The 27,559-nt window shown below is 48.1% G+C and overlaps 1 protein-coding gene across 2 annotated transcripts in view; it reads left to right on the plus strand.

Moving 5' to 3' along the window:
- LOC147894011 (piezo-type mechanosensitive ion channel component) overlaps positions 1-27,559 on the plus strand; it is a 202,489-nt gene that overhangs the window by 173,080 nt on the left and 1,850 nt on the right. For both annotated transcript variants that reach the window (XM_087386640.1, XM_087386641.1), the window contains exon 18: positions 26,941-27,423. In XM_087386640.1, the coding sequence (XP_087242766.1) occupies positions 26,941-27,423 (483 nt within the window). The remainder of the gene's footprint in view (positions 1-26,940; positions 27,424-27,559) is intronic.

A 27,559-nucleotide genomic window follows, 5' to 3' on the forward strand; every position in this document is an offset into this window, starting at 1 on the left:
TCCTGAAACTATGAGCGGAAGCCCTACCTCTCTAGTCTGGCCAATGAAGCGTATCCTCTGCCCAAGCGTGCCTGCATCGCGGGTCTCATAGTGAAGATGGGTCTAGAGAAGACAACCCCAAGGTACGTGTATAATGAAACTATCTCAACAGGTGACCCATCAAACGTGAACTGATCCTGGTGCATGACGGCTCGAGATGTAATGAAGATTAGTCCATTCATGATGATGTACAGATTTCAACCAAGAGCCCCGATGACAGTGGGACTCGAAAAAGAGAAGGTTCAAGTGGCAGAGAGGCGCATATGCACATTATGTGACATACAAGAGGTGGAGACAGAGAAGCACTTCATCTTTAGGTGTCCTATTTACTATGAGATCCGAGGGTGTTTCTACTGCCTCTTCAGAGATAGATGTGGGATTTTGTCCCGATTTCTCTCTCTCTCTCTCTCTTTTTTTCCCCCCTCCTTCATTAGGGCCAAGGCTACAGTTCCGCACGAGATCATGCTAGCAGAGTTTGGAGCTACTCCCCTTGCATTGGATGCAGCGTTTCAGTCGGTCATGTATCTGCACAGGGTCAGGCAGTTTGGAGACTCAGCAGCAGGCAGAGCTCAGTTGCCATGGTTAGCACTTGCATCTTCTATGGAGTTGGCACGATCAGGGACCCGATACTGCTGGTACTTCAGACTCACTAGATGGCTCACATCCCTTGGACTAGACATGGATAGACTGCCTCCGTTCCGATACAGCATAGATGCCCCTCATCTCGAGTTGACTCGCCACGAGCTTAGCCAGGTCACGAGAGCAGACTTGCTGCAGCTTCATACGTATCGCACTTGGATTTATCCCACGCAGCTTCCGGTGAAGATGGCCACATATCGTGACCACTTCCTTCGGATCTCAGAGGATGGATTTGTCATCCCACCAGGCTATACAGGTACCCACATGTCCCACTCACTGAGGATTGCCCTCGGCCAGCTTAGAGTCTCTTCGCATCAGCTCGAGATAGAGGCTGGTAGGATGCGACGCATGGAGGATGGACGGCGACCAGGCCGAGAGACCAGGATCTGCCCTTGTTGCACCATGGGAGAGGTGGAGTCAGAGGAGCACTTCATTTGCAGATGCCCGCTATATTATGAGATCAGAGGTAGATTCCACTGTCTCTTCACGGATGGCTTCGGACCTCTCTCACGAGTGATGGACTACGAGGATCAGCATTGCCTAGCCCTTTATGTCAGGGAGGCCACTATGCTTCGGCGAGACTACCTCAGAGAGCACAGACCGGAGCGTGATAGAGCCCAGCCTCATAGAGCTCAGGCACACGCCATACCAGAGGACAGAGACCAGGAGGAGCACGAGGACGGCAGAGCCCACACAGGACACATGCCTCCACCATGTGGATGTACATATGAGATGGTTTGTAGACGCCGCAGGATCTTGTTACATAGGGGACGTACTCGCCGCTTCATCTCCAGACGATCCAGGATGATGGCAGCATTTCGGAGGAGACTCACTCATGGAGATCTCGCCCCACCAGCCGCTCACCTCACCTTTGCCCAGATTTGTACTCTCATAGCAGGAGGCAGAGTCGATGGACAGGATTTCCAGTATTATTTTGGTTCTCAGACTCCGTGACACCTGGACTTGTATCTTTGCATTGGCATATTGTGCTCATCCCCCCCATTTTGCACCCGGGGGCGGTTTCCTTGCATCTAGTTTACTCTGTATTTAGGCTCAGATTTGACATTATGTACTTTCACTTGCATTATATTGCGTAGCACTTAGATGATATTCGACGATGCCTCTTCTTTGGGGCACGTTGATTTTGTGCTATCTTGTACGCAGAGTTCTTGATGTCCCATGGGCCCATTTTGGCCTCTAGTGGACAATAATACACTTTCTTTCTTTCTTTCTTTCTTTCTCTCTCTCTCTCTCTCTCCTTGCTTGCAGCTCCGACCTCCTACAATCCCTTCTTTGTCCCCATAATGAAGGGAACAGGGGGATGAGGACAGGAGACTAGGCGGGAGACCCTTCGATCCAAATTTGCATATGCGAGGAGATGGGGAAGGGGAACGGTGACAAGGGGAAAACACAAAAGCAACTCAGTGTGGAGGACTTTAACAAATGCAGCAACCAGAGCGGTTTGACAGTGGACAGCACCGCAGCCAAGAAGAAAGGGGCCCATCCAAAGCCATGCCACTCACCACATCCTTGACTGCTATGGTTACCACCACTGTTTCACCACCATCATCCGCCTCATCATCTACGCCACCTCTCTCCTCCCCCTCTCCTGCATCATCATCACAAGTCTCCTCTCTAGTAGCCTCACCACTAGCCCCACCGACCACGGCTCCACAGTACTTTCCCCTCGTATCACCTCAACCTTTCAGTCAGCCACCCTTCATCACCTCATTCGGCCTCCCTACTCTTACATACCACTCCCCCGCCCAGATCACAGCGTCCCCATCCTCAGTACAACCTTAGCAGCCCACCTTCATTCCAACCCCTCTCGAGATCTAGTTCCCACCTGGACCAGGACATCTTAGGTCCCCACCAAATGCTTGGGACTCCCTATTGGTTGAGATACACAGCATCCGGGCCCGTCAAGCAGAGCTGACACACATTACACTCAGGAGCAGGCCCGATACACCCAGGAGCAGGCCCGCATTATACATGAGCTGGGGACCCTTACCCAGGGGCTCAGACATGACATCACACAGCTTCGAGAGGAGCTCGGGACCCTCAGAGCAGCGCCTGGGGGGACCCCAGTCACAAAGATGGAGGCACAGATAGCCACGATACAATCGGCTATAGCAGAGACGACTAGATGGGTGGACGTGGCGAAACGGGAGCCCACAAAGGCAACCATTTCAGCCGCCATACAGGAGTAGCAGCAGAGGGCTTCGAAGGCCCTCAACATCCGGATACGAGGGATCACGCTAGACAACACTAGCACCACTACGACGCCCATGGAGGAGGCGATCACCTTTGTGACCACCACCATGAGGGTCCCCGACCATGGCATAGAGGGAGCATGGCGTGTTGGGAGAGACCCCAACCGAGAGCAGCCCCTAGTCATTTGCTTCAGAGATTCACATGCTCAACTAGCGACACTCTGACGCCGAGCCGCCCTACGAGAGCATCCCACCCTGTCCATGGACGAGGATTTGACACCACTACAGATTGAGGAGCGACGAGTTCTTCTGCAATAGCGGGATGTTGCCTGTAAGGAGGGAAAATGGGCCGTGGTTCAAGATGGTAGGTTGTTGATCGGCACCCGTCGGGCTCCCACCTCTACCCCCTAGGGGGACGGGGCCTATGAGACTCAGGTTTCCGAGACCCTAGCCTGCACCATTTGGAACTGTAATGGTACCTTATGGTCGGACCCAGGGAACTTCTCGGAGTCTTATACAAGACGAGACATAGTCTTTTACACGGAGACACATCAAAGCCCAGAGCGTCCACTACCGATAGTCAGTGGCTACACATGGGAGTCAGCCTTCAGGGATGAGACGAGGGATACAGGATGAGTTTGAGGATCAGGCGGGGTCGCAATATTGTACAGGTCTTTTCTCGTTGGAGCCATCTCCGTTGAGAGGAAGGAAGCACACTCCCGATTCATGTGGATCCAGATCCGACGCACAGACATTCATGACCTTTTCATAGCAATATGCTACTTCCCGCCAGACACATCCCACTTCGCCAGAGTGGCACGAGAGGAGGATGAGACATCGCCATATGCACCCTTACATCAGGATATCCCAGACCTTTCAGCTCGCGGGGAAGTTCTTCTTATTGGGGACTTCAACGCCGGGACGAGCACACGCCAAGCACCACTCCTGGACTTCTGAGATGACTCTATCATGCTACCAGACATGGACCTAGACATAGCAGGTATGACCAAGACCTCATTGGACCGACCTGGGCCTGTTACACCATATGGACATGCGCTTCTTGATCTGGGCAGGATGCATGATCTCATCATCTATAACGGGCTTGACCTATGACCCTCCTCAGGTGGTTTTACTTGCTTCCCACACGGGGGGGAGGGGCACTAGTGTAGTAGATTACATCATGGGATCCCCTACCTTCACTTCATGTATCACCGACTTCACTATAGCACCACTCCCTCTAGGAGTTGATCACACATACCTATCCTTCACTATCGCCACCCCACGCTTAGCCACACTACACACACCACATAGGAAGTACAACACCTACCACGACATACACTTTGATCACAGCCTCTACTCTGGACGCCTAAACAGACTCCTAACCTACATCGATCACATACCACTCATAGAGGACCGTGCTGCCCTGATTAGTCGCACACTCTTCCACGAGGCTGCCCTCCAAATCTTTCCCCACACCACACAGTCCACTAGACCACCACCTCTTGGTTCTGTACCATGCAACAACTGGTACGATGAGGAGTGCAAGGCATATCGCCGACAGCTCCGACTTGAAACCAGATGTCACTCCCGAACACACACTAGACACGGTACACAATTACTGACATCTTGTACGTCGGAAGAAGCATGCATTTCTTCGTTGAAATGAGGAGGAGCTGCTGAACATCTTGTACAGCAGCAATTTTTGGCGGAGATTCCTTGAGCGTAGGTCTCCATCACCCCTCACTGACACGAGAGTCTGGCACACGTATGCACACCATCTTTATGATGTCCCACACCAGCCCACTCCAGATCTCATACACACACCTCGCCCCACCACCTGCACATTGTTCACCAGAGGGGGGGTCAAGGACGCGACCTTGAAACTGCACAATGGCTAAGCTAAGGATCATGAGGGGCTATGCACTGAGTTTATCGCATATGGGATCGACACTTTAGCCCCGATCCTAGCAAAGCTATTCAATGACACTATTTGCCTTGGCTTCCCCCGCACTTGGACACTTAACACCATCACCCCCATCCACAAGGCAGGGGATCCCATGGACCCGAGTAACTAGAGGACTATCATGATTGGACATGTGATGTCCAAGATCTATGCAACTGTATTGGATGCGTCAGTCAGCATGTTCACAGAGATGAGAGGGCTCAAAGCAGAGGGTCAGGCCGGTTTCAGGCGAGACCATGGGACTATGGATCACATACTCACACTCAGGATTGTCATTGAGGAGGCCAGATCACGGAAGGAGAGGGTATATTGTTGCTTTGTGGATTTCCGCAAAGCCTTTGACACAGTACCTCGAGCTCGTCTCATCACACGCTACAGACACTGGGATTTGATCAAGAGATCATCTAGGCAGTCATGGTACTTTATGAGAGAGTCCCAGGCCAAGTTCAAATAGGCGCAGGTTGGAGAGATGAGATCTTGAGTACCATAGGGGTCAAATAGGGTTGCCCCTTATCACCAACCCTGTTTGGCCTCTACATTGATGAGCTGGAGACTTCATGGGGGCGTTCGGAGGGACTGGTTGCTCACTTGTCGGGATCATCATCAGGATCCTTCTTTATGCAGATGACGTGGCACTCTTGTCGTCCACACCCGAGGGGGGCTCGAGCGACACCTGGATGCACTACATGCTTTCTGTCTATCCCATGATTTGGAGGTCAACCTTGGCAAGACCAAGGTCATGATCTTTAACACCTCTCGAGCAATCATGCAACGGAAGCAGTTTACTTTCGGTGGGTCACCAGTTGAGATCGTATCCTCATACACTTACTTGGGGGTCATCTTCTCCGGCCCGATCTTCACGATGAAACCAGCGATGCAAGCCAGACTGAGCATAGGATACACCTCACTGGCTCGGCTAGAGAGACAGTGCTTCCACTCAGACTTTCAGGACCCTCGGACCAAGGCTCTTCTCTTCAACTCCTTGGTCCGACCAACCGGTATGTATAGCAGCCCTTGTTGGGGACTTGACCTGTTAGAGATAGAGTGGACACGGGTGGAGCGCTTGCAGATCCTCATGCTCTCACGGATGATCCGGGAGAAACCATCTGTACCACATCACATCATTCAAGCCAAGTTTGGTGCTTCTCCACTCCAACTAGATGCAGCCTTTCAGACCATCATATATCTACACCGGGTGAGATCATTTGGGAACTGCACATTAGTGAGACAGAGGTTGCCATGGTTAGCTCTCGATTCCTCCATGAGGTTGGCAGCAGAGGGAGACGAGTGATGTTGGTATGCACGGACTCACATATGGTTTGTGAGACTAGGGTTTCACATCGATAGGATACCTCCTTTTCAATACAGTTTAGATGCCCCTCCGGTACTCCCACCCACCATCCCAATCGGGCCATATACCAACCAGGTCATTCGAGAGGATCTCTTGCAGCTACATACCTTTAGGACCTGGTTGGAGTCGAGGGAGCTTCCAGTGAAGCTGAGTTTCTACAGAGATCACTGTCTTCGTATTTCGGAGGAGGGATTCATCACACCACCAGGGTACATTGAGCTTCATATGCCTCACTCACTACGGATCTCCATCGGACAGTTTCGGGTATCATCACACCACCTCCACATAGAAAGCGGCAGAGTAGAGGGGATCCCTAGGGGGGACGAGCATTTTTCGAGCGAAATCTTCCGAGCGTCCGAGCGAAGGAAAAAAAAAGCTTCCAACTATGCAAAAATATGACAAAAATGGATCAGAAGAAAACATAGTTTCACTTAGAAATATGAAAAGTATTATAGGAATGCCTATTTTATACACAAATATTTATGTGAATCTTTGGGAATGGTGAGAACATAATGGGATGGCTTTTGAAGAAACCCACATGTAGAGTAGACTTCTCTATGAAAATTCCCTTATGATCCTTCTTACAACTTTTTACTTAATAGGGGGTGACATTGAAAAACCTCTCTCACCCTATCTTCATGAAAGGGTTTCTCCAAAGAAAACTCATTGAAGCAAGCCATCAAGGTAGTTTCGCCAGCGAAACCCCTTTGAACAAGGTCTTTCAAGGTAGTTTCGCTGGCGAAACTACCTTGGACAGCACTTTTAAAAGTGACATAACTTTCACATCCAATGTCCAAATATAGTCATTCAGCCACTCAAATTGATCGGAAAACCCCATTTGAGCACATCTATGGGGTTATATTTTGGAAAACCTTGCATATATAGTATTAAATATTACATATATTTTATGAGAGTGATATATAAGCCCAAGTTAATACTTATTTACAGTAATTTAAACTTCTGTAGAAACATGTCCATAAATATATTGTTATTAATACTATAAAAACACTTGAAAGATATTGCCATATGATATAAATGTGTTTAATAAGTAATTATTTATGTATAATATTATTATGTTGAGAGTGATTATGAGGGACGTTTCTTAAATGAATTATTTTTCAATACTTTTTTAAGGTAATAACAAGGGTACAAAGGGATGTCTATGAATAAGAAGATTTATGTTATGTAAAAATGAATGAGTGACTAGTTTGTATATTTTTATGATAAAGGGATCTAGTTCTAATGAAAATAAAAGTGTAAAAACCATGTTTCCTAAAATCTAATGAAATACTATTTTTAAAATCTCTTGAAAAACACGCTCGTATAAACTTGCTCATAGGTTTTTGCTCGTAAAATTGACGCATCCATCCCTAGGGAACATCGCATATGCATATTGTGCGACTGTCAGGAGGTTTAGTGGGAGGAGCATTTTATTTTCAGGTTCCCAGTGTACTACGAGATCCGAGGCCGCTACCACGGTCTCTTCAGAGACTCGCCTACCCAGATCAGAGATGCCTCGCGGCCTTCATTCACGAGGGGGTCCGACACAGAGTGTACTTACTCAGGCGACGGGGCTTGGCCACACCATCAGACACCTCTCAGAGCAGGATCACAGAGTTCTTCCCATCGAGTGACATTGATCGCCTAGTCTCTAGCCACAGACGTGACAGAGACCTCGACCCGACGACCGCAGCACGACACACGAGACATCGAGGGGACACACAGATCACTCTGGGGACCTCCTGTCTTTGTTTAGACCCGGGATACATCCCACGAGAGTCACGGTGGCTCTGGTCTTGTGTCGAGCCTCCTCTAGGAGATCGAGATGCACGGGATCCCTTGACGGACGCCAACGCCCCATCACCGGCTACGCACCAGCAAGGCGACATGACATACAGAGAATTACGTTCCGCTCCAGTCTTTTTTCTTTTCACTGTCATACCCAGATGTATTTGATTATGTATGATCCGACTTAGGATTCAGCACGGGTGATGATGCTCGTTTTATTAGCTCCACCCTTACTGGGATTTGTATCAGGTTTCTTTCAGTCTCATAGACCTGTCGATCCTCTTCTCCTTGCGCTGGGGTCTTGGAGACTTTGGTTATATGGTGGTTTCCCTATTAGGTTCATGCAGTGGGACCTAGGGGAGTGGGAATGGATTGATGAGGGGCACCGAGAGAAGGGCATCCCCTTCTTTTGTTATACAGTCAGAAATGCCCGGAGATTTCAGCTCACCAGTAGAGGTTGGAGGCCCTCCAGAGCCCCCCATTGGGATAGTTTTCAGATTTATGTAGTTGTGCGGAAAAACTTTTGGCGTAGGCTCTGGAAATCCCTCAGGAATAGAAAGATCACTCTTTTCTTTTGGCTTTCTATTCATGGAGGGATTACAATGAACCTGTGGAGATCCAAGTTCGGGGCTAACCCTACTTGTCCTCATTGCCACATAGCAGTTGAGTCAGTGCAGCATTGCCTTTGGGAGTGCAGACAAGCAAGGACGATCTGGAAAGGTGTTGCTAGTATTTTCAGCATCTTTCATACATCACCTTTCTATATGAAATGGGGTTCAATAGCATGGTTATCTCTTACTGGCCCTTAGGTGTTCGTCAAGGGACATGATCGAGATCCAGCTTTCATTGTATGGCGACACTCAGTGGAGTCTTGTTCCCTCCAGGATGTTCCCTTCACTCCTTTCAAAGCTGCTCATGCCTCAGTAGACACATCATTAGAGATTCTGGCAAGCATTGCAGCTCGGTATATTTGGAGAGTCAGGTGTACAGAGGCGATGGAGGGTACCTAGGTTCACCCCTATCAGGCTATGGCCAGTATTTGGACCGACACAATACACACTCTGATGGCCATCTAGGCGAGCATGCAACATTCCTCCAGAGTAGCCACTGCCAGGAGAGTTACTTTTTTCAGAGTTTGGAGAGGATCTCCTTTCTTCTCTGAGTCTCCCTCAAGGTTGAGGTGGCATTTTCAGCCTCCGCCTTGGTTTTTAATTAGCTCCTTTTGAGCTGTTTTTTTTCCCCCGCTCATGCATAGCATGATGTATTCCCGCATTTGAGCTTGCTCTCACGGTTTTCATTCATACTTAATAAAGTAATTTTATTGAAAAAAAAAAGAAGATTACACAACTGGCATCTTGAATGAGATCATTAAACTATTATAAATATGATTATGCCTATGAAGCATGCAACTTGGACTATATAGGATATCCAAAAAACTCTACACTTAAATGGAAGCTATAGTTTATTTGAAAGTGTGCAGCAGCCTCCAACCTAGTGGATTGATGGACCTTGCGGCGGTCTAAGAAGCTCCAGAAGAAACACAGCCCAGCTGAAACAATGGAGGTGGAGAGCTTGGAGGATACTAAACCAGAGGACTTGTATCACTACGTGTTCGGTCACCCGCTCTCCGATGATGCTACCGGCTCAGAGTTTGATTTCTCTCTCACTCGCTCGCTCGACATTATGTGCTACATAGTGGACCCAGCTCCCGCATCATCACAAGCTCTAGTGGCTTTGGCTGGTGTTCCCAACCTCCTGGATGCAATTTCTCCTTTGGCTTCGGCACCCGTGTCTGCACCCCAGTCATCAATGGCCCTGCTGTATTGTTCATTGTAGTGCCGGTAAATGACATAGTAGCGCCGGTTAAAATTGTGCCGAATTTTGTGAAGGGGATTATTGATTTTTCAGGCAGTACTATGGCACATACATGCGGTAAATAGGCTTGTACTGGTGGTATATTTGCATGTTGGTATTCTCTATAATACTGGTGGTAAATAGCCGATTTTTCATTTTTTTAAAATTTGCAAGGTTTTGTTGTTGTCATTGTGTGCATGAATTCGTAAATAGAGTGTTCATGAACACCAATAATGGAAAAAGTCGTGATTACATGAATATGCAATCCCTGGATGGACACCCAGCTCATTACTGGGGGTTAGCTTCAGATAGGGGGTGCGACTAGAACCATGGCCAATATGGAGTAGACTTGCTTCTCAAAATTTCTTGGAACCTCGACTCTAGCAAATAAAATCCTATACACTATAGTTGCTGCCTCAATACCATCTCCATATGCAAAGACATACCAATCGGGGGGACCTTAACATGCCCATCATTGGCCCTCGAGCAGATTTTCTATTGACAGCAAGAAGTACGAGAGCTAAGGTTACAGATGGCAGCTCTAGTAGCATGAATACAGGACCTCAAAGGACCCTTGCAAGGCTTCTCCTCGAGGGGTAGTACCCCTCAATCAGTCTCTATAGTCAAGGATCTTGTTCATACAGAAGTGCAAACAATCAAGAAGCAAGTGAGTGTAGAGTTGGATACAAAGGTATATGAAACTGACATTCAGGCTGAGGTCAAGGAGAGTGAAGTCAAAACGCAGCAATGCAATGAAGATTAGGATAGAAGGCCTGCCTTGAAGGCTAGCTCAACAAGGAGGATACATACAATGAGACTTGAAGCACACATCAAAGAAGCCACCCCTAACATTGATTGCCAGAAAAAGATGAAAGACGGGACAGATCTGACAATTAATATTCACCACTCTAGAGGGCATGCTAAAATTACACTTAGCACACAAGATATACAAATCAAGGTTTCTTCGCCAATCTTACACACCAGAATATGGATAGCCGAAGAACTCACATGAGCTCAACTCAAACAAAAGACAACGCAAAGGTCAAGGATGCTCGGAACATGGAAAATGGGCAGTATATCATGAGGGTGTGGCCCTATCAAGGAGTGTAAATCAAAACCAAAAGACCCTTAGTCTTAAACTGATGTATGGCCGTTTATTATCTTAATTCAGACTACAATGTAGGTACCTTATAATAATCTCGCTTCATGCACTCCCTTGGAAGCTTCTTTGCCTTCCTTGAACAGATGAATTAGCTGATTTTTGGCTGTCCAATAGACTTGTTGGCCTCTCATGGACATTAATAGACTTTCTTTCTTTCTTCCTCTATTATTAGGAGCATAGAGGTTGAGGAATCCGATCTTATGCCCATCTATCAGCAAGATAAGGCACTAAGCCGTAGACGGAATAATGATACCGTGGCCAACCACAAGAGGGAGAATGGTGCTGAAACTCAAATGCAAGTCTCTCCCTTGGTTGCAAGGGCAGCATACCAAAAAGTATGATTTAAAAGCAGCGACACGACTTTTTTCAATCCCTAATATCTAGTTTGTTTGGATGTAGCTGTTCGTATCAGCTGTCTTCGGCGGCGATTGCAATGAAGGTGGCAGGGGCTGAATTGGCGACAGATGAATTAGCTGATTTTTGGCTGTCCAATAGACTTGTTGGCCTCTCATGGACATTAATAGACTTTCTTTCTTTCTTCCTCTATTATTAGGAGCATAGAGGTTGAGGAATCCGATCTTATGCCCATCTATCAGCAAGATAAGGCACTAAGCCGTAGACGGAATAATGATACCGTGGCCAACCACAAGAGGGAGAATGGTGCTGAAACTCAAATGCAAGTCTCTCCCTTGGTTGCAAGGGCAGCATACCAAAAAGTATGATTTAAAAGCAGCGACACAACTTTTTTCAATCCCTAATATCTAGTTTGTTTGGATGTAGCTGTTCGTATCAGCTGTCTTTGGCGGCGATTGCAATGAAGGTGGCAGGGGCTGAATTGGCGAAGGGCCAGAGATGGCAGAAAAGGGGGAAAGAGGAGAGGGGAGAGGAAAGAGGAGAGAGTGAGATAGGAGGGAAAGGGGTAGAGGGAGAGGAAGAGAGAGGAGAGGGGTGAGGGGAAGAGAGATAGAGAGTTGGGAGAGAGAGTGTAGGCAGCACGTAGGAGGAAGGAGGTGGGAGTAGATAGCATTAGATGTCACATCAAAAAGTACACATGTCGGTAGATGGGGACTTACGTAGTCCCTCCATGGCTGTCCAAAAAGAGTGCAACAAATAGCAACTACTAATCAGCCCGGTAGGAGAGAGGGGTGGTCCTAGATAATGCTTTCTGGGTGCCATGAATTTTCATCCTCAGGGAGTCTGCCACTTGATAAGATACTCTGTAGACCTTGTTGCAGAGTACACGGCCTCTGAAACCCACGGTGCGCTTTGGAACATGGAGGATGTGGCCCTCATCATCCATAGGTGGCAACTCAGGAAGAACATGGACATGCTGTCCCACATGTGGTTTCAGCAAAGACACATGGAAAACATCATGGATCTTGGAGGTATTGGGTAACTCCCACTGATATGCTACCTCTCCAACCTTTCGGATGATCCTGTAAGGACCGTAATACCTATGAACAAGCTTTGTGTTGGTATTACCTTTCAACGAGGCATAACGGTTCTTATGGAGACGCAAATGCACATAATCTCCCTCTTTGAAAGACAAATATCTCCTGCGTTAATCCACATATTTCTTCTGCTTGGCCTAGGCATCTTGCATATTCTTTTTTGCCAACTACAAAAGGGCATCCATCCTCTCCAAACGGGTTCATGCGAATGGAGAGATGCTTGGTACTGTTGCATCAAAATTCAGCAAGTGCAGAATGTTGGAATTTTTTGGGGCTGCTCCTATCCCCGTGAGCTGCTGCCCCCCCCCCCCTCTCCCTCTCCCTCTCTCAGCCAGCCCCCTCTCCCTCTCTCTCCCTCCCCCTCACCCTTGCTGCCTGCCCTCTCCCTCCCTTTGCTTCTCCTTCTCTCCCAGCCCCCTCTCCCTCCTCCCTCCCTTCCTCCTCCCCGCTCTCCCTCTCCCCCCTGCCAGCCCTCCCCCCCCCTCCCTCTCCCTCCTCGCCCTCCCTCTCCCCACCCGCTGCCCTCCCTCCCCCGCCCCCTCCCCCTCCCTCGCCCCCTCTCCCCACCCACTGCCCCCCCGCCCCCTCCCTCCCCCACCTCCCTCTCCCGCTGCCCCCCCGCCCCCTCCTCCTCCCCCGCCCTTCCCTCCCTTTCCCTCTCCCCCGCCCTCCCTCCCCCCCCCCCCGCTGCCCCCTCACCCACTTCTCCTCCCCCGCCCCCCCCCCTTCCCCCCCGGCCCCTCTTTCTCCCCCCTCCTCCCTCCCTTCCCCCGCCTCCTCTCTCCCCCACCCCTTCCCCGACCCTTCCTCTAACCCCCCCGCCCCCTCCCTTCCTTTGCTGCCCCCTGCCTTCCTCTCCCCCGCCTTCCTTCTCATTTACTGTCTTCAGTCCCCTTCCTCCCTCCTAACCTGCCCCCTCCCTCCCTCCTAACCCCTCCCCTCTTTTCCTTTCCCCCGTCAGCCCTCTCCGTCCTCTCCGCTCAGCTCCCCTCCTCTCCGTCCTCTCAGTCCTCTCCGTTCAGCTCCCCTCCGCTTCTCCTCACCGTCCCTTCCCCTCTCTCCTACCCTCTCCTTTTCTCCTCCTTCCTACGCCTGCTTCAGGGCGTCCTAGGCAGTAGTTTCATGGATGGAGCTTTAACAGTGTTGGAATCGGCCTTTTCACTTCGATTGGCGAATGGATTCCCATTCAGCCAATCTTCGTCCACTTCCACCGTCTGCGAGAACCGTCGTTTTTTGAGAAGACGAGTTGTAGCAGCTCAAGAAAAATGTGGAATTAAAGGGCTCCACATCACTTTTTGCCCGCATCTTTGGGTCACATCCTTCTAGATCACAGGCTAGAGACTGGATGTTGGCGGCGTTACCAGGAGATCTCGCCCCACACCTCAGGGATATTCGACTTCTGGGACGAGGATTCTTCCAAGTGATTTTTGACTCCCACGAGTCCATAGCCCTTGTTCTCAAAGCTAATCCCCTGGCTTTGGGTTCGAGGAGGATTTTTCTTTTGCCCTACACCTTGGGCTTCGATCCGGTCGAGGAGGACAGTCAGGTCACATCATTGTTTATCAGGTTTCTTGGTCTTCCTCAGGTTTACCATCGACTTCTTGCACTATCGGAGCCACTTTCGGAGTGGTCACTGACATTCCCCCCCTTCTTGGTATGCCTTCTTCCTCGGCAGAGGCAGTCAGAGCGGATGGGGTGCCTCGAGTTAGGGTCATTGTCTCTGACCCTAACATCTCAGATGACCACATCATGATTCAGCGTCCAGATGGCTCTCTCTTTTGACAGAGAATCGAGATTGCAGGTAGACAGGATCAGTGTTGGATTTGCAGGACCCTTGGGCACTTTGCTAGAGATTGCCCAAGGAAGAGAGAAAGACCCAAGAGGTCTTCTGGTGCGGCTTCTTCACGTACTACCCTGTCTGCACCTCCCTTGCGGCTTGTACCACGCACTCCAGGACTACCAGGAGCAGCCCGGTGCCTTGCTTCACGCACCCCAGGACCACCAGGGGCAGCAGGGCGCCGAAAGCTTGCAACACTCCCAGTACCACGTTGGAGAGTGGTTAGAGTGGCTCCTTTACCTCAAGAGGAGACCCTTGATCCGGTTGAGACAGAGGCCATCCAGACTCCAGAGGGGGATACTGTTGCAGCCCCAGATACTACAGTTCCACATCAGGAGGGGACTTCAGATGCACCAGCCCCAGTCATTTTCGTTTTTGATCACGAGGGAGCTACCGATGCTTCTCCCCCTCCGCCGACTGTTCATGCCATAGCTGAGGGAGTGTTTGCACAAATGAGAACTACAGATCCTTCTTCAGCCCAGCCACAGGCCTCCTCAGCTCCGAGCTTCAGATCTGCTGATAGAGGCTTGGCAGGTCCTTCTCCTCCTTCCTCCACGAGTGCAGGTCTTCTTTGCACTTCTCGGCCAGACTTGCTTCTCAGGAACTCTTTTGCGACACTGGCTAATTCGGCGACTTTCATGGATGATGAGGAGTTTGTGCCCTCCACCTTAGGGGTCCCGGTTATTGGGATTCCTTTTGACAGGGCCTCCCCCTCAGCAGGTGTAGGGATCCTTTCACCTGTTGAGTTTCCTGCCCTCAGCAGGAGTGTTTCGACCCAGGGGAAGCTGGTCTCCTCTACTAGGTCGGGTAAGCCTTTCCATCCAGCATCCTCTTGTCCATGAGGATAGTCAGCTGGAACATACAGGGCCTAGGCGGAGTTCCACACCGTCGCCGTAGGCAACTGATCTAGAATCAGCTTCATCCAGGTGTCATTGGAGGTGCTATTGATATCCTTTTTATCCAGGAATACAAGTTGGATTCCAGTGATTGCTCTAAGTCTGGCAAATTGCTTTCTTGTCATACTTTTTGGTCGCTTGCCTTGGGCACCAGGGGGGCACTTCTATTTCAGTTTCGCAGTCGGTTCTCCCCTTGGTTGTTGGACACGGAGTCATTATTCCCTCTAAAGCTCAGTGGATTATTCTCTTGATTGGAGGGTGTAAGGTTGGTTTCCTTAACCTGTATGCCTCCAACATTAGAGGGGAACATGTCATTATGTGGAAGGATCTGCTCTCCTGGGCCCCCACTGTGGATTCATGGGTGATTGGAGGTGACTTTAACATGGTAGAGTTACCGTTAGACCAAAAAGGGGACAGAGAAGGAGGACTTCACTCTTTAGAGAGAGCAACTTGGGATGCCTTCCTTTTTCACTACTGTGGCAGAGATACTTGGTTTGACGATGCCTTTCTTATTCAGCCACAGTCCCTCATGTTCTCTTGGTCGAACAGGAGGCAACAGATGCCTATTCATGCACGCATTGATACATTCTATGTAGATGATTGGGCACTTGACAGAGGTGGATCGGTATGCATTGTTGCTGGGATTTCCACTTCAGACCACTTTCCTGTTGTGCTGGCTATCTCAGAGCCTCACTTGAGAGGCCGATCTGCCAGCATCAGGATTCCAGATGCCTTGTACACAGAGGAGGACCTTACAGAGGCAGCCCTGCAGATATGGGTTTCTCATGTCCAGGGTGGGCGGCCATTGCCATCACAGGTAGCTGCTGCCCTTTCTGGTATTAGCGACTTCTACCTCTCAGTTGCTTGTACCAGGAGACGAGATATTCTCAAATGTGAGATTGGTGTTCGCTAGCAGTTGGCAGCTTTGCAAAGGAAAGAGCAGAAACGGCCTTCAGATGCTTAGATTCAGGAGCACCTTGCTGTAGCAAGGGCTCATCAGCAGGTGTTGCTTGATTAGAGAGCAGAGTATGCCTTTCATGCACGGGAGTTTTTCTGGATTCAGATGGGTAGCAGAGTCAATAAATACTTTTTCTCTACTCTTGGCCCTAGACATAGTAGAGAGAGTGTATCCCAACTTATTGACTCAGACGGGGTTTTACAGATAGATCCTGATGATGTCTTGCGCATAGCTTCAGATTTTTATGGCGCCCTTCTTACTCCTGATCCTGAGACATGGGATAGAGAGGATGCTAGACAGGTTATTTGGCAGAGCATCCCTTTGTTGGTGAAACCGGATATGCATGTTTTGCTTGATGCACCTTTCACCAACACAGAGTTCAGGACTGCACTTTCAGCCCTTCACAAGGGCAAGTGCCCAGGTTCAGATGGCCTTACCCCCTCTTTTTTCATTGCATTCTGGGATATGATTGGAGACTACATTACTTCAGCCCTACAGGGTATTTGGGACTCTGGTGATATGCCCGGGTCGCTTACAGAAGGTCTCATCGACCTTATCCTGAAAGGAGGTTGCAGAAATCTAGTGTCCCAGTGGAGGCCTATCACACTTCTAGGGACTTGTTACAAAATTCTGGCCAAGGCAATCAGCCTGCGATTGCAGCCCCTTCTCCCAGATCTTATTCATGACACTCAGACGAGATTTGTGCATGGTAGAAGCATTTTTTATAGCATTTTCTCTTTCTGGGAAGCCTGAGAGTGGGCCATGCAGAGCGGCCAGAATCTAGCCATTCTACTTTTGGATTTTGAGAAAGCTTATGACAGAGTAGATTGGGGTTTTTTGGAGGGCACCCTTCTACGTTTTGGCTTTACTGATGCTTGGATCAGAGGTGTTTCCTCCTTGTACAGATCAGTCCACAGGCAGGTACTTATTGGTGGGGTAAGGGGTGAGAGATTTCAGATTTCCAGATCAGTCCGTCAGGGATGCCCCCTTGCTCCTTTCCTTTTTTTGTTCGTGGCCGAAGCTATGAGTATCTATGTTAGATCTCAAGCTGTCATCTTTGGGCTGAGACTTCCCATTAGAAGGGAAGAGGAGTTACTTGACAGTGAGTTGGCAGATGACACAGCAGTTTACTTGGATGTCACTCCACAGATGCTTACTTCTTTCAGGACAGCATTGGATTTATTTTGCTTGGCGGCAGGGGCGCAAATAAATTGGCATAAATCCAATGGTTTTTGGATCAGTGATGAGGACACTCTAGTTTGGGAGCTTGACATAGGATTCACTTAGGTTCAAAGGGGTGTGTCTGTCAGGTATTTGGGCTGCCAGGTCGGCTTGGATATTTCTTCCACACAGCAGTTTGCTCCCGTGTTGGAGAGCATCAGGAGGAAGCTCCTTTTTTGGAGCTCAGCCAAGTTGAATCTTGCCTCTAGAGTTGTGGTGGTTAACCAGGTTCTCTTGGCCACGGCATGGTTTGTTTGTTCTTGCTGGTGATGTTCTAGGGATTGCATCACTCAGCTCAAGAGACCGATCAGAAATTTTCTTTGGAGTGGGCTTGATGGCACAGCAGATACCTTAGCCAGGGTGGCTTGGGAGACCCTCATCCTCCCTACACAGGAAGGGGGTCTCAATATTATTGATCCAGATTTACAGTGCAGAGCTCTACTATGCAAGTTGGTGGTGCGGGGACTTATGCCAGGGCAGGAACCTTGGAAGGCCTTTCTTATTAGCAACATACAGAGGTGCACACCTTCTTCAGGAGGAGACTGGATGAGCAATATTAGGTGGATCTTCACCACAGCACACCTTAGATCACCTTCGTCCCCTCTCATGGTTGCCATTCTAAAAGCATGGGCCAGTTTCAGGAGCACTCTTCGGAGGATTCCTCCTTCCTCTCGTGAAGAGATTGATAGGCAACCCATCATGTGGAATGACAGTATTTTAGATGATCATGGCAGACCACTTGGTGCCTCACTCTACATGTAGTGGTCCAGGTGGGAGAGGGGACCTGCATCATCTTTGGGATCTTGGAAAGCTTTCCAGGCTTCTAGAGGAGACTAAGTCTCAGTTGACAGGACATCTCAGAGGGAGTGCAGAGAGAATCTTGCAGATTGAGGGAGCCCTTCCCGAGGAGTGGGTAGACACAGATGATATGCCACTCACTTGCTCCACTTGGGCAGCTACTTTTACGAGAGGCGGTGTTCCGCTTCAGGTTTTGGCCTTTCGAGATGCACAGGAGGATGCTTTAGTTTTTACTGTGGAGGATGGTGGCAGATTGCTCAGATCCACAGAGGACATCTTGCTTGAGTCTGCTTTTCATCCTATCAGGGTTGTAGGTCTTTTGGTGCAGGGATCAGATTCAGAGTGGTTCCTTGACCCAGGCTCCCCGGTTTCTCTCCATCAAGTCTTGGAGCCTTTGGCTCTACGGGGGAGTTCCCATTAGGTATATGCAGTGGGACCCTGGAGAGTGGCAGTGGATTGACGCATGGCATCGAGAGAAGAGCATCCCCTTCTTTCGTTGCACGGTCAATAATGCCAAGAGATTTCAGCTCAGTAGTAGAGGTTGGAGACCTTCCAGAGTTCCTCATTGGAAGACATTTGATATCACTGCGGATCTGCAAAGGTGCTTCTGGAGGAGACTCTGGAAATCCCACATGAATAGAAAGATCACTCTATTCTTTTGGCTTTCTATCCATGGTGGGATTGCGATGAACCTTTGGAGATCCAGGTTCGGAGCCGACCCTACTTGCCCTCATTGCCTCTCTGCTTCGGAGACCACTCAGCATTGTTTATGGGATTGCAGACAGCAGGCGAGGATGATTTGGATGGGGGTAGCTAGGATTTTCAATCACTTTGCCCACTCCCCATTCTTTATAACATGGGGCTCTGTGGCTTGGCTTTCTCTTACAGGGCCTCAGGTATTTTATGAGAGATTTGACTCCTCTCGGGCCATTTTGGTTCGACATCATCAAATTGAGTCCTGTTCGTTGGATGTGGTACCACACCTTCCTTTTACAGATGTACATGCCTTTGTGGATACTTCTTGGGAGATTTTAGCGAGCATAGCATCCTGGCATATCTGGAGAGCTAGATGCACAGAGGCTATGGAGGGTACTCAGATTCATCCCTCACACACTTTGGCTAGTATCTGGACAGACACCGTTCATACTTTGATGCCCGTTTGGATGAGTATGCAGGGAGACTCCCGTGCAGCCTCAGCTAGGAGGGCTTCTTTCTTTAGGGAATGGAAGGACTCTCCTTTATTCTCTGAGACTCCTACAAGGTTGAGGTGGCACTTTCAGCCTCAGCCTTGGTTGTTTTCCACCTCACTTTGAGGGGGTTTTATTTTTCCTCATGATTTCATGATGTTGTATTTCCGCTCAGAGCTTGCTCTAGCGAGTTTCTTTCTTACTTAATAGAAGTCTCTTTTTTGCAAAAGAAAAAAAAAAATTCAGCAAGTGCCAACCATTTATTGCAAGACTTCTGAGTATCATGACAAAAGTGCCTCAAATATTCCTCCACCCATTTGTTCACCCTTTCCGACTATCCATCAGTCTAAGGATGGTAAGCAGTGCTAGGTGTGAGTAACGTACCCACTGCTGTAAATAACTTGCCAAAAGTGACCCATAAATTTTGCATCTTTGTCACTGACAATTTCCTAAGGGAAGCCATGATGCTTAAAGACACGCTCATTGAATTGCCAAGCAACCTGTGATGCTGAATACCGGGTCTTAGTGGGTATGAAATGGGCTTGTTTTGTCATCCTGTCCACCACAACAAAGATGCTGTCCCATCCCCTCTCTATAGAAGGCAATCCTGTGATGAAATCCATTGCTATGTGCGTCCATTTGACCTCTGAATGGGTAATGGCTGCAAAAGACGTGCGGGTAACTTGCTGTCCACTTTATTTAGTTGGCAAGGAAAGCATTTAGCCACGTATTCATCCCTCCACATGCCTTGCTTGATTCTTTCGTATGTTTTTGTGACACCCATATGTCCAACCATGGGAGACGAGTGCATTTCTTGCAAAACCAGCTGTCTATATTTTGAGTTTGGCACTAAATAAATCTTGTCCTGGCACCACAACAGCCCATTATGCAATTTGAATTCCGGGTGACCTTGACTAGAGGGCTTCTGCAAATCTGAAAATATGGGAGCTAGCTTAGAATTCTTCATATACTCTTCTTGAATGCCACGAATCCACTCTTGATATGTGGTAGAGATAGTAGTCAAATTGCAAGCCCACATCCTGGACGAGGCATTTGCAACCACATTTTCCTTCCCTTTTCTGTACTCAATGTTGAAATCATAGGATAGGACTACACCCAACCACCTGTTCTGCTTATAGGACAAATTTGGCTGGATGAGGAATAATCTGAGTGTCCTTTGATCTGTTTTTACCTTAATTTTACTCCCGTACAAATAGTGGTGCCATTTCTTGAAAGCATGTAAGATAGCTAGCATCTCATGATCATAAACATGGTAATTGAGTTCTTTGGCATCAAACTTCCTGCTTTCAAAGGCTATTACCCTGTGTTCCTGTCTCAGAACTGCCCCCAATCCTTTGCCACTAGTATCAGCCTCCACAATAAAAGAACACAAAAAATCAGGGCGTACCAAGACAGGTGCATGAGTGAGAGCAAATTTCAGGTCTTCAAAGTTGCGTTGTGCTTCCTTTGACCACCGAAAAGCATCCTTCTACAAGAGGTCAGTAAGAGGAGCTGCCCTCTTGGCAAATTCGCGAATAAAGTGCCTGTAGAAGGAAGCAAGATCAGTGGGATTTTGTGGCTGTGGCCAATCTTTGATGCATTTCACCTTTGTGGGATCCACCCGAATGCCACGTCTACTCACAATATGCCCTAGGTACTCAACCTCCTTTGCCATAAAAGTGCATTTGCTGGCTTTTGCATAAAGCTGATGCATCCTCAAAATTTCCAGCACTTGCTTCACATGCTTAATGTGCTCCTATCTATCCTTGCTGTAAATGAGGATATCATCAAAGAAAACCAGCACGCATCTGAAAAGAAGTGGCTGCAATATCTTGTTCATTAGTGCCTGGAAGGTGGCCAGTGCATTAGTCAATCCAAAAGGCATCACCTTAAATTCATACAAGCCCCATTCCGTGCGGAAGGCCGTCTTGTGCTCATCTCCTTCTTTCACCCTGATTTGATGATAACCAGACTTCAAATCTATCTTCGTGAAAAACTGAGCACTATTGAGTTCATCCAACAGGTCATCTATCCTGGGGATTGGAAACCTGTTCTTGATAGTGGCCTTATTTAGATCCCTGTAATCAATGCACATGCGGTACGATCCATCTTTCTTCTTCACCAGAAGCGCCGGGGAGGCACAAGGAGAATCCTATGAGAGATGAAGTTGTTCTCAAGCGATTCCCGCACCTGTACTGCCACTTCCTCCCGCTCAACCTTAGAGAGACCGGTATGGGGCTTTGTTTATGGGCTTGTTGCTAGGCTCTAGAACAATGGCATGATCCACATCCCTCTTGGGAGGCAAGTGGGATGGCATATCAGCAAATACATCAGCAAACTCTGAGAGCAACTTCTGCATATCACAATCCTTAACACGGGAAATGCTACCCCCCTGAGATACTGACAGATTCAATGCATAGAGGGCATGCTCCTTCCTTAGCTCTCTGGCCAATTGCCTTGCTGAAATGACTCTACAATTTAGTAGTGGCAATGCCATGCAATGCTATAGTTCTACCCTTGTGGATAAAGTTGAGTGATAGGGCATTTAAATCCATGCTGATAGCATAAATTATTTGATGCACATCCCAATAGATCTCCTCCTCATCCACAGGAGGATTTCCATTTGCCTCCTCTCGCACATGGAAAGGCATAGCAACCTGATGCTGCACATGAAATACTTTAGGCCAACGGCCTCGCATGTTACATTTGGTCTGAGTGTATCGGATTGTATACCATGCATATTATGTTCATTCGGATCAAAGGGGAAATCAGCCCCCTTCGTGGCTCCAGCATCCGGAGCTTCTTCCACATCTTGTGCACCCTTTAAAGCATCATGAGTGGCATCCAAAGTCTTAGATGCATCCATTAAATCCTCATCATCCGATATCTCAATAATCATGCTGAGTTTTGCAGTACCACTGTTACGCATTCTGCAAACTTCCCGATGCTCAAAAGTCCACTTCTCACCACACTTAAAGAGTAAGTTTGCCCGCTTTCTGCTGTCCATAATAGCCCTGGTGTGTTGTTTAAATTCTGATTTTTCATTTCCAACGCTAGGCTTAGCTCCTAGGTTAGCATCAAATGAACTATATGGCTTAGCATATGGCATCTTGCTGCCTGTAACAGTGGGAAACCTTGGAAATGGTGTGGCTGCTGATTTCCTATCATGCCAATCAGTCACCTTAGGCTTCTTCTCAGCCTCATTTGCATTCCCATATGTGTTGCCCGCTGTCATCTTATACTTGTTGGCATATTTGGACTCAAACACCTCTGCCAATTGGGCTGCATGCGCAATTGTTTGAGGGTTATGAGCCTTAACATCTACAGCGAGAGAAGGACTCAATCCCTGGATGAAATGCAGGCTGCGGCAACTTCCCTCTCTTAGATACGTCCTGTACAAACAAGGAAAGTCTCCAAAAGCGGTGCAAGTACTCTTGGACGGTGCCAGTTTTCGACAATGCATAGAATTCAGCCAGATATTGCTCCATTATGAGCGGGGATACAAATGTGGTGATCATCAACTCCTTGAACTCCTTCCATATGTGGCTGGTCTCTGAGGCAAGTCCCTCATATAACGCCACCAAGTATGTGCATAGTCGTGCATGTGCATACCCGCAAAGATTATGCGGTCCTCATCGTGCTTGGGGTAGAAGCGGAAATAATATTCCAGCTTCGTAAGCCATTCCTCCAGCTCATTAGGTGTTCGAGTGTTCCCTTTCAACTTATGCTCCATGAGTTTGTCCTTGATATCCTTGGCTGCATGATTCCTGTGTGTGTAACCTTCGGAAGTGCGGGCATCATCACGCTTGAGGTTCACATAATCGGAGAAGGACATCTCAAGTTTGATGGCCTCAGGTAGGGCCTTATATGAACGTAAAGAATCTGCCAGCATGTCATCAAAAGTGGCTTGTTGCCCACCACTAACCCCCTGTTGCGTGGTAGCTACTGCCATCTGATGCACTGGCTGCGTCTTGCTATATGTGCTCATTGGTGGAGTAATAACCCCTGGCTGGGTCTCTCTGCCAAATGCATCTCTCCGAAATGATGGCATACCAAAGGGCTGAGAAGAGGATTAACCTCTCTCCCAAGGGTGTGGGCTGCCATATAAACCAAAGCCAGCTCCAGGCATACTCACTAGTGCGGTGAAAGGAGCACTAACTGGATGCACACCAACGGGTCGGCCCAAGAGAGATTGCTCAACCTGCATAGATGCAGAAAGCTGTGAGCTAAAAGATGGTCTGACATCTTGCAAGAAGGTGCTGTGTGGCACAAAAAATGCTTCATCTAAGTCTCGATAATCCCCATGCTGTGGTACATGAAACGGTCCAGAAGGCTGATGCTCATAGGCATGGCGGGCATCGGCCATAAAACCCTTGCGTGGAGCAGACAAAACATCATGATTGTCTGAGTGGTCCCCTTGCTGGGGTGCGGGCTGCTTGCCCTTGTCCTGCATAGCCTGACCAATCTGCTGCTCGAGCTACTGTCCCATTTCTGGGCAAGAGCTATATCTTGCATAGTCATGGCCGTGGTAAGCTACTGGCTGAACTGTGTCTGCGCCTCCAGCACTTCGCGAGATGTAGGGGGGAGAGACTGAGTTGTAGGGATCTCTGTACCACCAGTGGATGCATCCAATGTGGAAGGCAATTATTCATGCTGAGCAGCCTCATCACTATCATGCAATGTATCCGGAGGGGCACGCTTGGGTGGCAATGTAAGAGAGAGAGAAGCTCAAATGTAGGCAATGAAATTTACTCAAAGAAGTAGACAACAAAATCCTGTTGTAATGAGTACCTGATATAGTATGTAGAACAACTTTTAAAAAAAATCCGATGGCGAAGCTCGAGAGGACAATCAATGAAGAGGCTTCGAATGGAGTCAAAATGACTTCAAACGGCACTGTGAAAGGTCCCTAAAAGAGGCTAGATTTTTTCTCTCTTTTTTTTTTTTTTTTTTTTTTTTTTTGGGGGGGGGGGAGGGGTTTCCAAAGTCACCTAGGATAGTTAGTATAGAACTAACCTAAGACCTCTATGACAGTTAGTACGTTGACTTGAGTCGAAATGACTCCAAACGGGCTATTGCCGCCCGTCACGCCTGCAAACAAAAAAACCTTAGTGTATTTCCTAAGTTCAATGAGCCAGGGTTAGGGTGGTTGGTTAGTTACTTGGGTTAGGTTAGTGAGGTCTAGTTAGCTAGGTTAGGTTTAATTAGTTGGGGGCTAGGTTAGGTTAGATTAGGTGTTAACTAGGGTTGGGTTAGACTAAATCAGTGTACTAACTATCATAGAGGTCTTAGGTTAGTTCTATACTAATTGTCCTAGGTGACTTAGGAACCCCCCCCCCCCAAAAAAAAGAAAAAAAAGAAAAAAAAAAAGAGGAAAATTCTAGCCTCTTTTAGGGGCCTTTCACAGTGGAGAGAGAGTGAAATAGGAGGAAAGGGGTAGAGGGAGATGAAGAGAGAGGAGAGGGGAAGAGAGATAGAGAGAGAGAGTATAGGCAGCACGTAGGAGGGAGGTAGGAGTAGATAGGATTAGATGTCACATCAAAAAGTACACAAATAGGGGTGGATGTGGACTTGTATAGCGACATTTCCCACCTAAGAGGCCTCAAATTACCCCTTTTCCCCCTTCATTACAGTGATGAGGGACACACCACCGAGACCCTAACCGGTCTAGCTCACAATCCTCATTGGTGGGAGGAAGAAGCCATAGTGGTGGGAGGAAGAAGCCTATGACTGCTTCCTAGATCTAGTGATGGAAGCATCTACCCTCTCTAAACCTCTCCTAGCATAAGTGAGGAACTGGAAGGTATGAACGAAGTGAAGTCCCCACAATCGGCCAAAGGACTAAAAGTGGTGTTTTGGATGAGATGAAGAGGAGATTGTCTCCTCAAGATTCCTGCCAAAGAAGTAAATGACGCCTGGACATTGGAAGCATTGCTTGAAGATTTGGCTAAATGAGCACTCGCCAAAGCAGGTGCTATATCAAGTGGAAGAACCTACTAAGCTGAAAGAGGAAGAGCCTTGTCAAGAGTCTAAGAAGGCATAAGATGGGCATAAGATGGACATGAGATGAGGAGGAGCGAGGGCCAAAGAACGGTCCTGTCTAGAAGAGGAAGGAGCATTTTTCCTTTTTGTTCTTGGGCCACTTTTTCTTCCTTGGGCAATCGTTGGCAAAATGTCCAAAGAGTTTGTAAATATGACACTGATCTTGATGGCCTATAATCTCACATATAGTTGGTGAAGCATGATGTGATCATTAGAAATGTTAGGGTTAGAAACAGTGGCCCTAACACGAGGGACTCCATCAAACCTAACTACCTCTGCTACCGAAGAAGGCAAACTAGGAAGAGGAGGAACCTCTATGACCACTCCAAAAAGAAGCTCTGATGGTGGGGAGGAGCCGGTGATAAAACTGTGGAAGTCTTGGAAACCTTGTGAACAAAGAGGTGATCTGCCTATCTTCCTCTGGTTGGGAGGAGCATATGATAAAACTGTGGAAGTCTCAAAAACTGATGAACAAAGAGGTGATCCACCTATCTTCCTCCACTAGGTCAAAACCTAAGGTGTAAGAACATAATCTTGAAGGAAAGCGCTAGAGGGCTCGCCTGAAATACCCGTGCTGCAATGTCTACCAAATCAGTAACCAACTCCAACGAAACCTCCACCCAAAAGCCGGACATCAAATAAGTGCCTTGAGAGGTCAAGAGGTAAGGCAAAGAGCATCCAATCCTGAGTCTAGCTTCATGAAGGGTGAGATCCATAATGTGAGCAAAGAGTGTAGTGGAACTGTCTTGTTCCACATCTTTTTGTAACCGCTGCAACTCACCTTTTGAGAAAGGCATGTTCTCAGGCCATTGAGGTGGAAGAAGGCCATTCGCCAATCTTGTAGTAGTAGTCCAACTCGAAACCCCAATGAAGAAAAATCCACTGATGTAAAAACCTGAGGGAGAAACTAAAGGGAAACTAATAAAAAGCTGACGGAGGCAGGGGCTGGACTGGTGAAGGGAGGGATCGGAGGAGGGAAGGGAAGGAGGGGCTAGCTAACAGGAGGGAAGGGGAGGAGGGAGGAGGGAAGGAAGGAAGGTGGAGGGGCTGAGGCGGAAAGAGGGGAAGGAAGCAGCAGGCAGCGGGGAGTTGTATGGCCCTGTACGGGCATCCATACAGTGTGTATATGCACCATACAGGCTGTACAGCAGGAGGTTGGGCGGAGAGGCTAGGGAGGTGGGAAACAGCAAGGTGGGGGCATGGAGGCAGAAACAAAGCAAGGGGGGGGGTGTTGGGGGGGGGGGGGGGAGGGAGGAGCAGTTCAGGTAGCAAGGGGAGTAGGCAGCAGTGTTTTCATGACTGTTATATACTGGGTTTCAAGAATATTAGAAAATTAACAGGCTTGAAATTTTGGCCACACTTTCCTACTAGTGGAGAGCATATATACACATGATGTTTAGCTGTAATATGAGGTTTTTCTCCCAAACGTTAAGTACTTTTAACCCTTAATTCCAAATCTGTTTGTAAAGAACTTGTGCTGCCATTTCATGGTTTTTGCAAGCGATGAGGAATAGTCAATTTTGTCTCGATTTGGGTTGCAGATGTACAGCAGTGGCAATCCTACCAATTTCGCAAACCCCATCCTGAACGCGCATGCACAGATAGATTTAAATACAAGAAGTGGACAGTTCACATTGTACCAGTCTTCACTATGTCGGATATACCCAATGGAAGATCTAGTGGCATCAGGATTCAGTTTAGATTTCCACCTTCAAGGCTATGAGATGAGAGATGTCCAGCTTATCTGCTGTGAAGCTGATGCCGATTCGCTATGGCTTGTGCCTCCTCCAACTTTAACAAGATTAACAAACCTGATGCGTGAAGATTTCAGTGTGATTGCAAGATGGGAGTTCAATAGGCAACGGCCCAAAACAAAAGAAGCTGCAAATTTTCGTAATGAAACCTTTGGAATTGATCTAGATCAGACTTCCAATGAGACTTTTACGGCTCTCAGGGTACCTCAGTTGCACCCCAGATATTTTCGCGTAACAAGCACAGGGGAAGTACGCATGCTTGAAGGAACTGTAAGTTCAAACTTCAATTAAGTTTGATTTAATTTTCTTGTTTACCATTCTGTATGTATTGCCGCTATACTTGCTATGCCAGGGATTGATATTTATTTTGGAACTTTGATAATTTTGAAACAGTCATGTATGTCCG

The sequence above is a fragment of the Dipteris shenzhenensis genome, chromosome 15, assembly GCF_047967505.1.
Source record: "Dipteris shenzhenensis isolate YYH24624 ecotype China chromosome 15, Dip_SZ_1.0, whole genome shotgun sequence".
Taxonomy (NCBI): Eukaryota; Viridiplantae; Streptophyta; class Polypodiopsida; order Gleicheniales; family Dipteridaceae; genus Dipteris; species Dipteris shenzhenensis.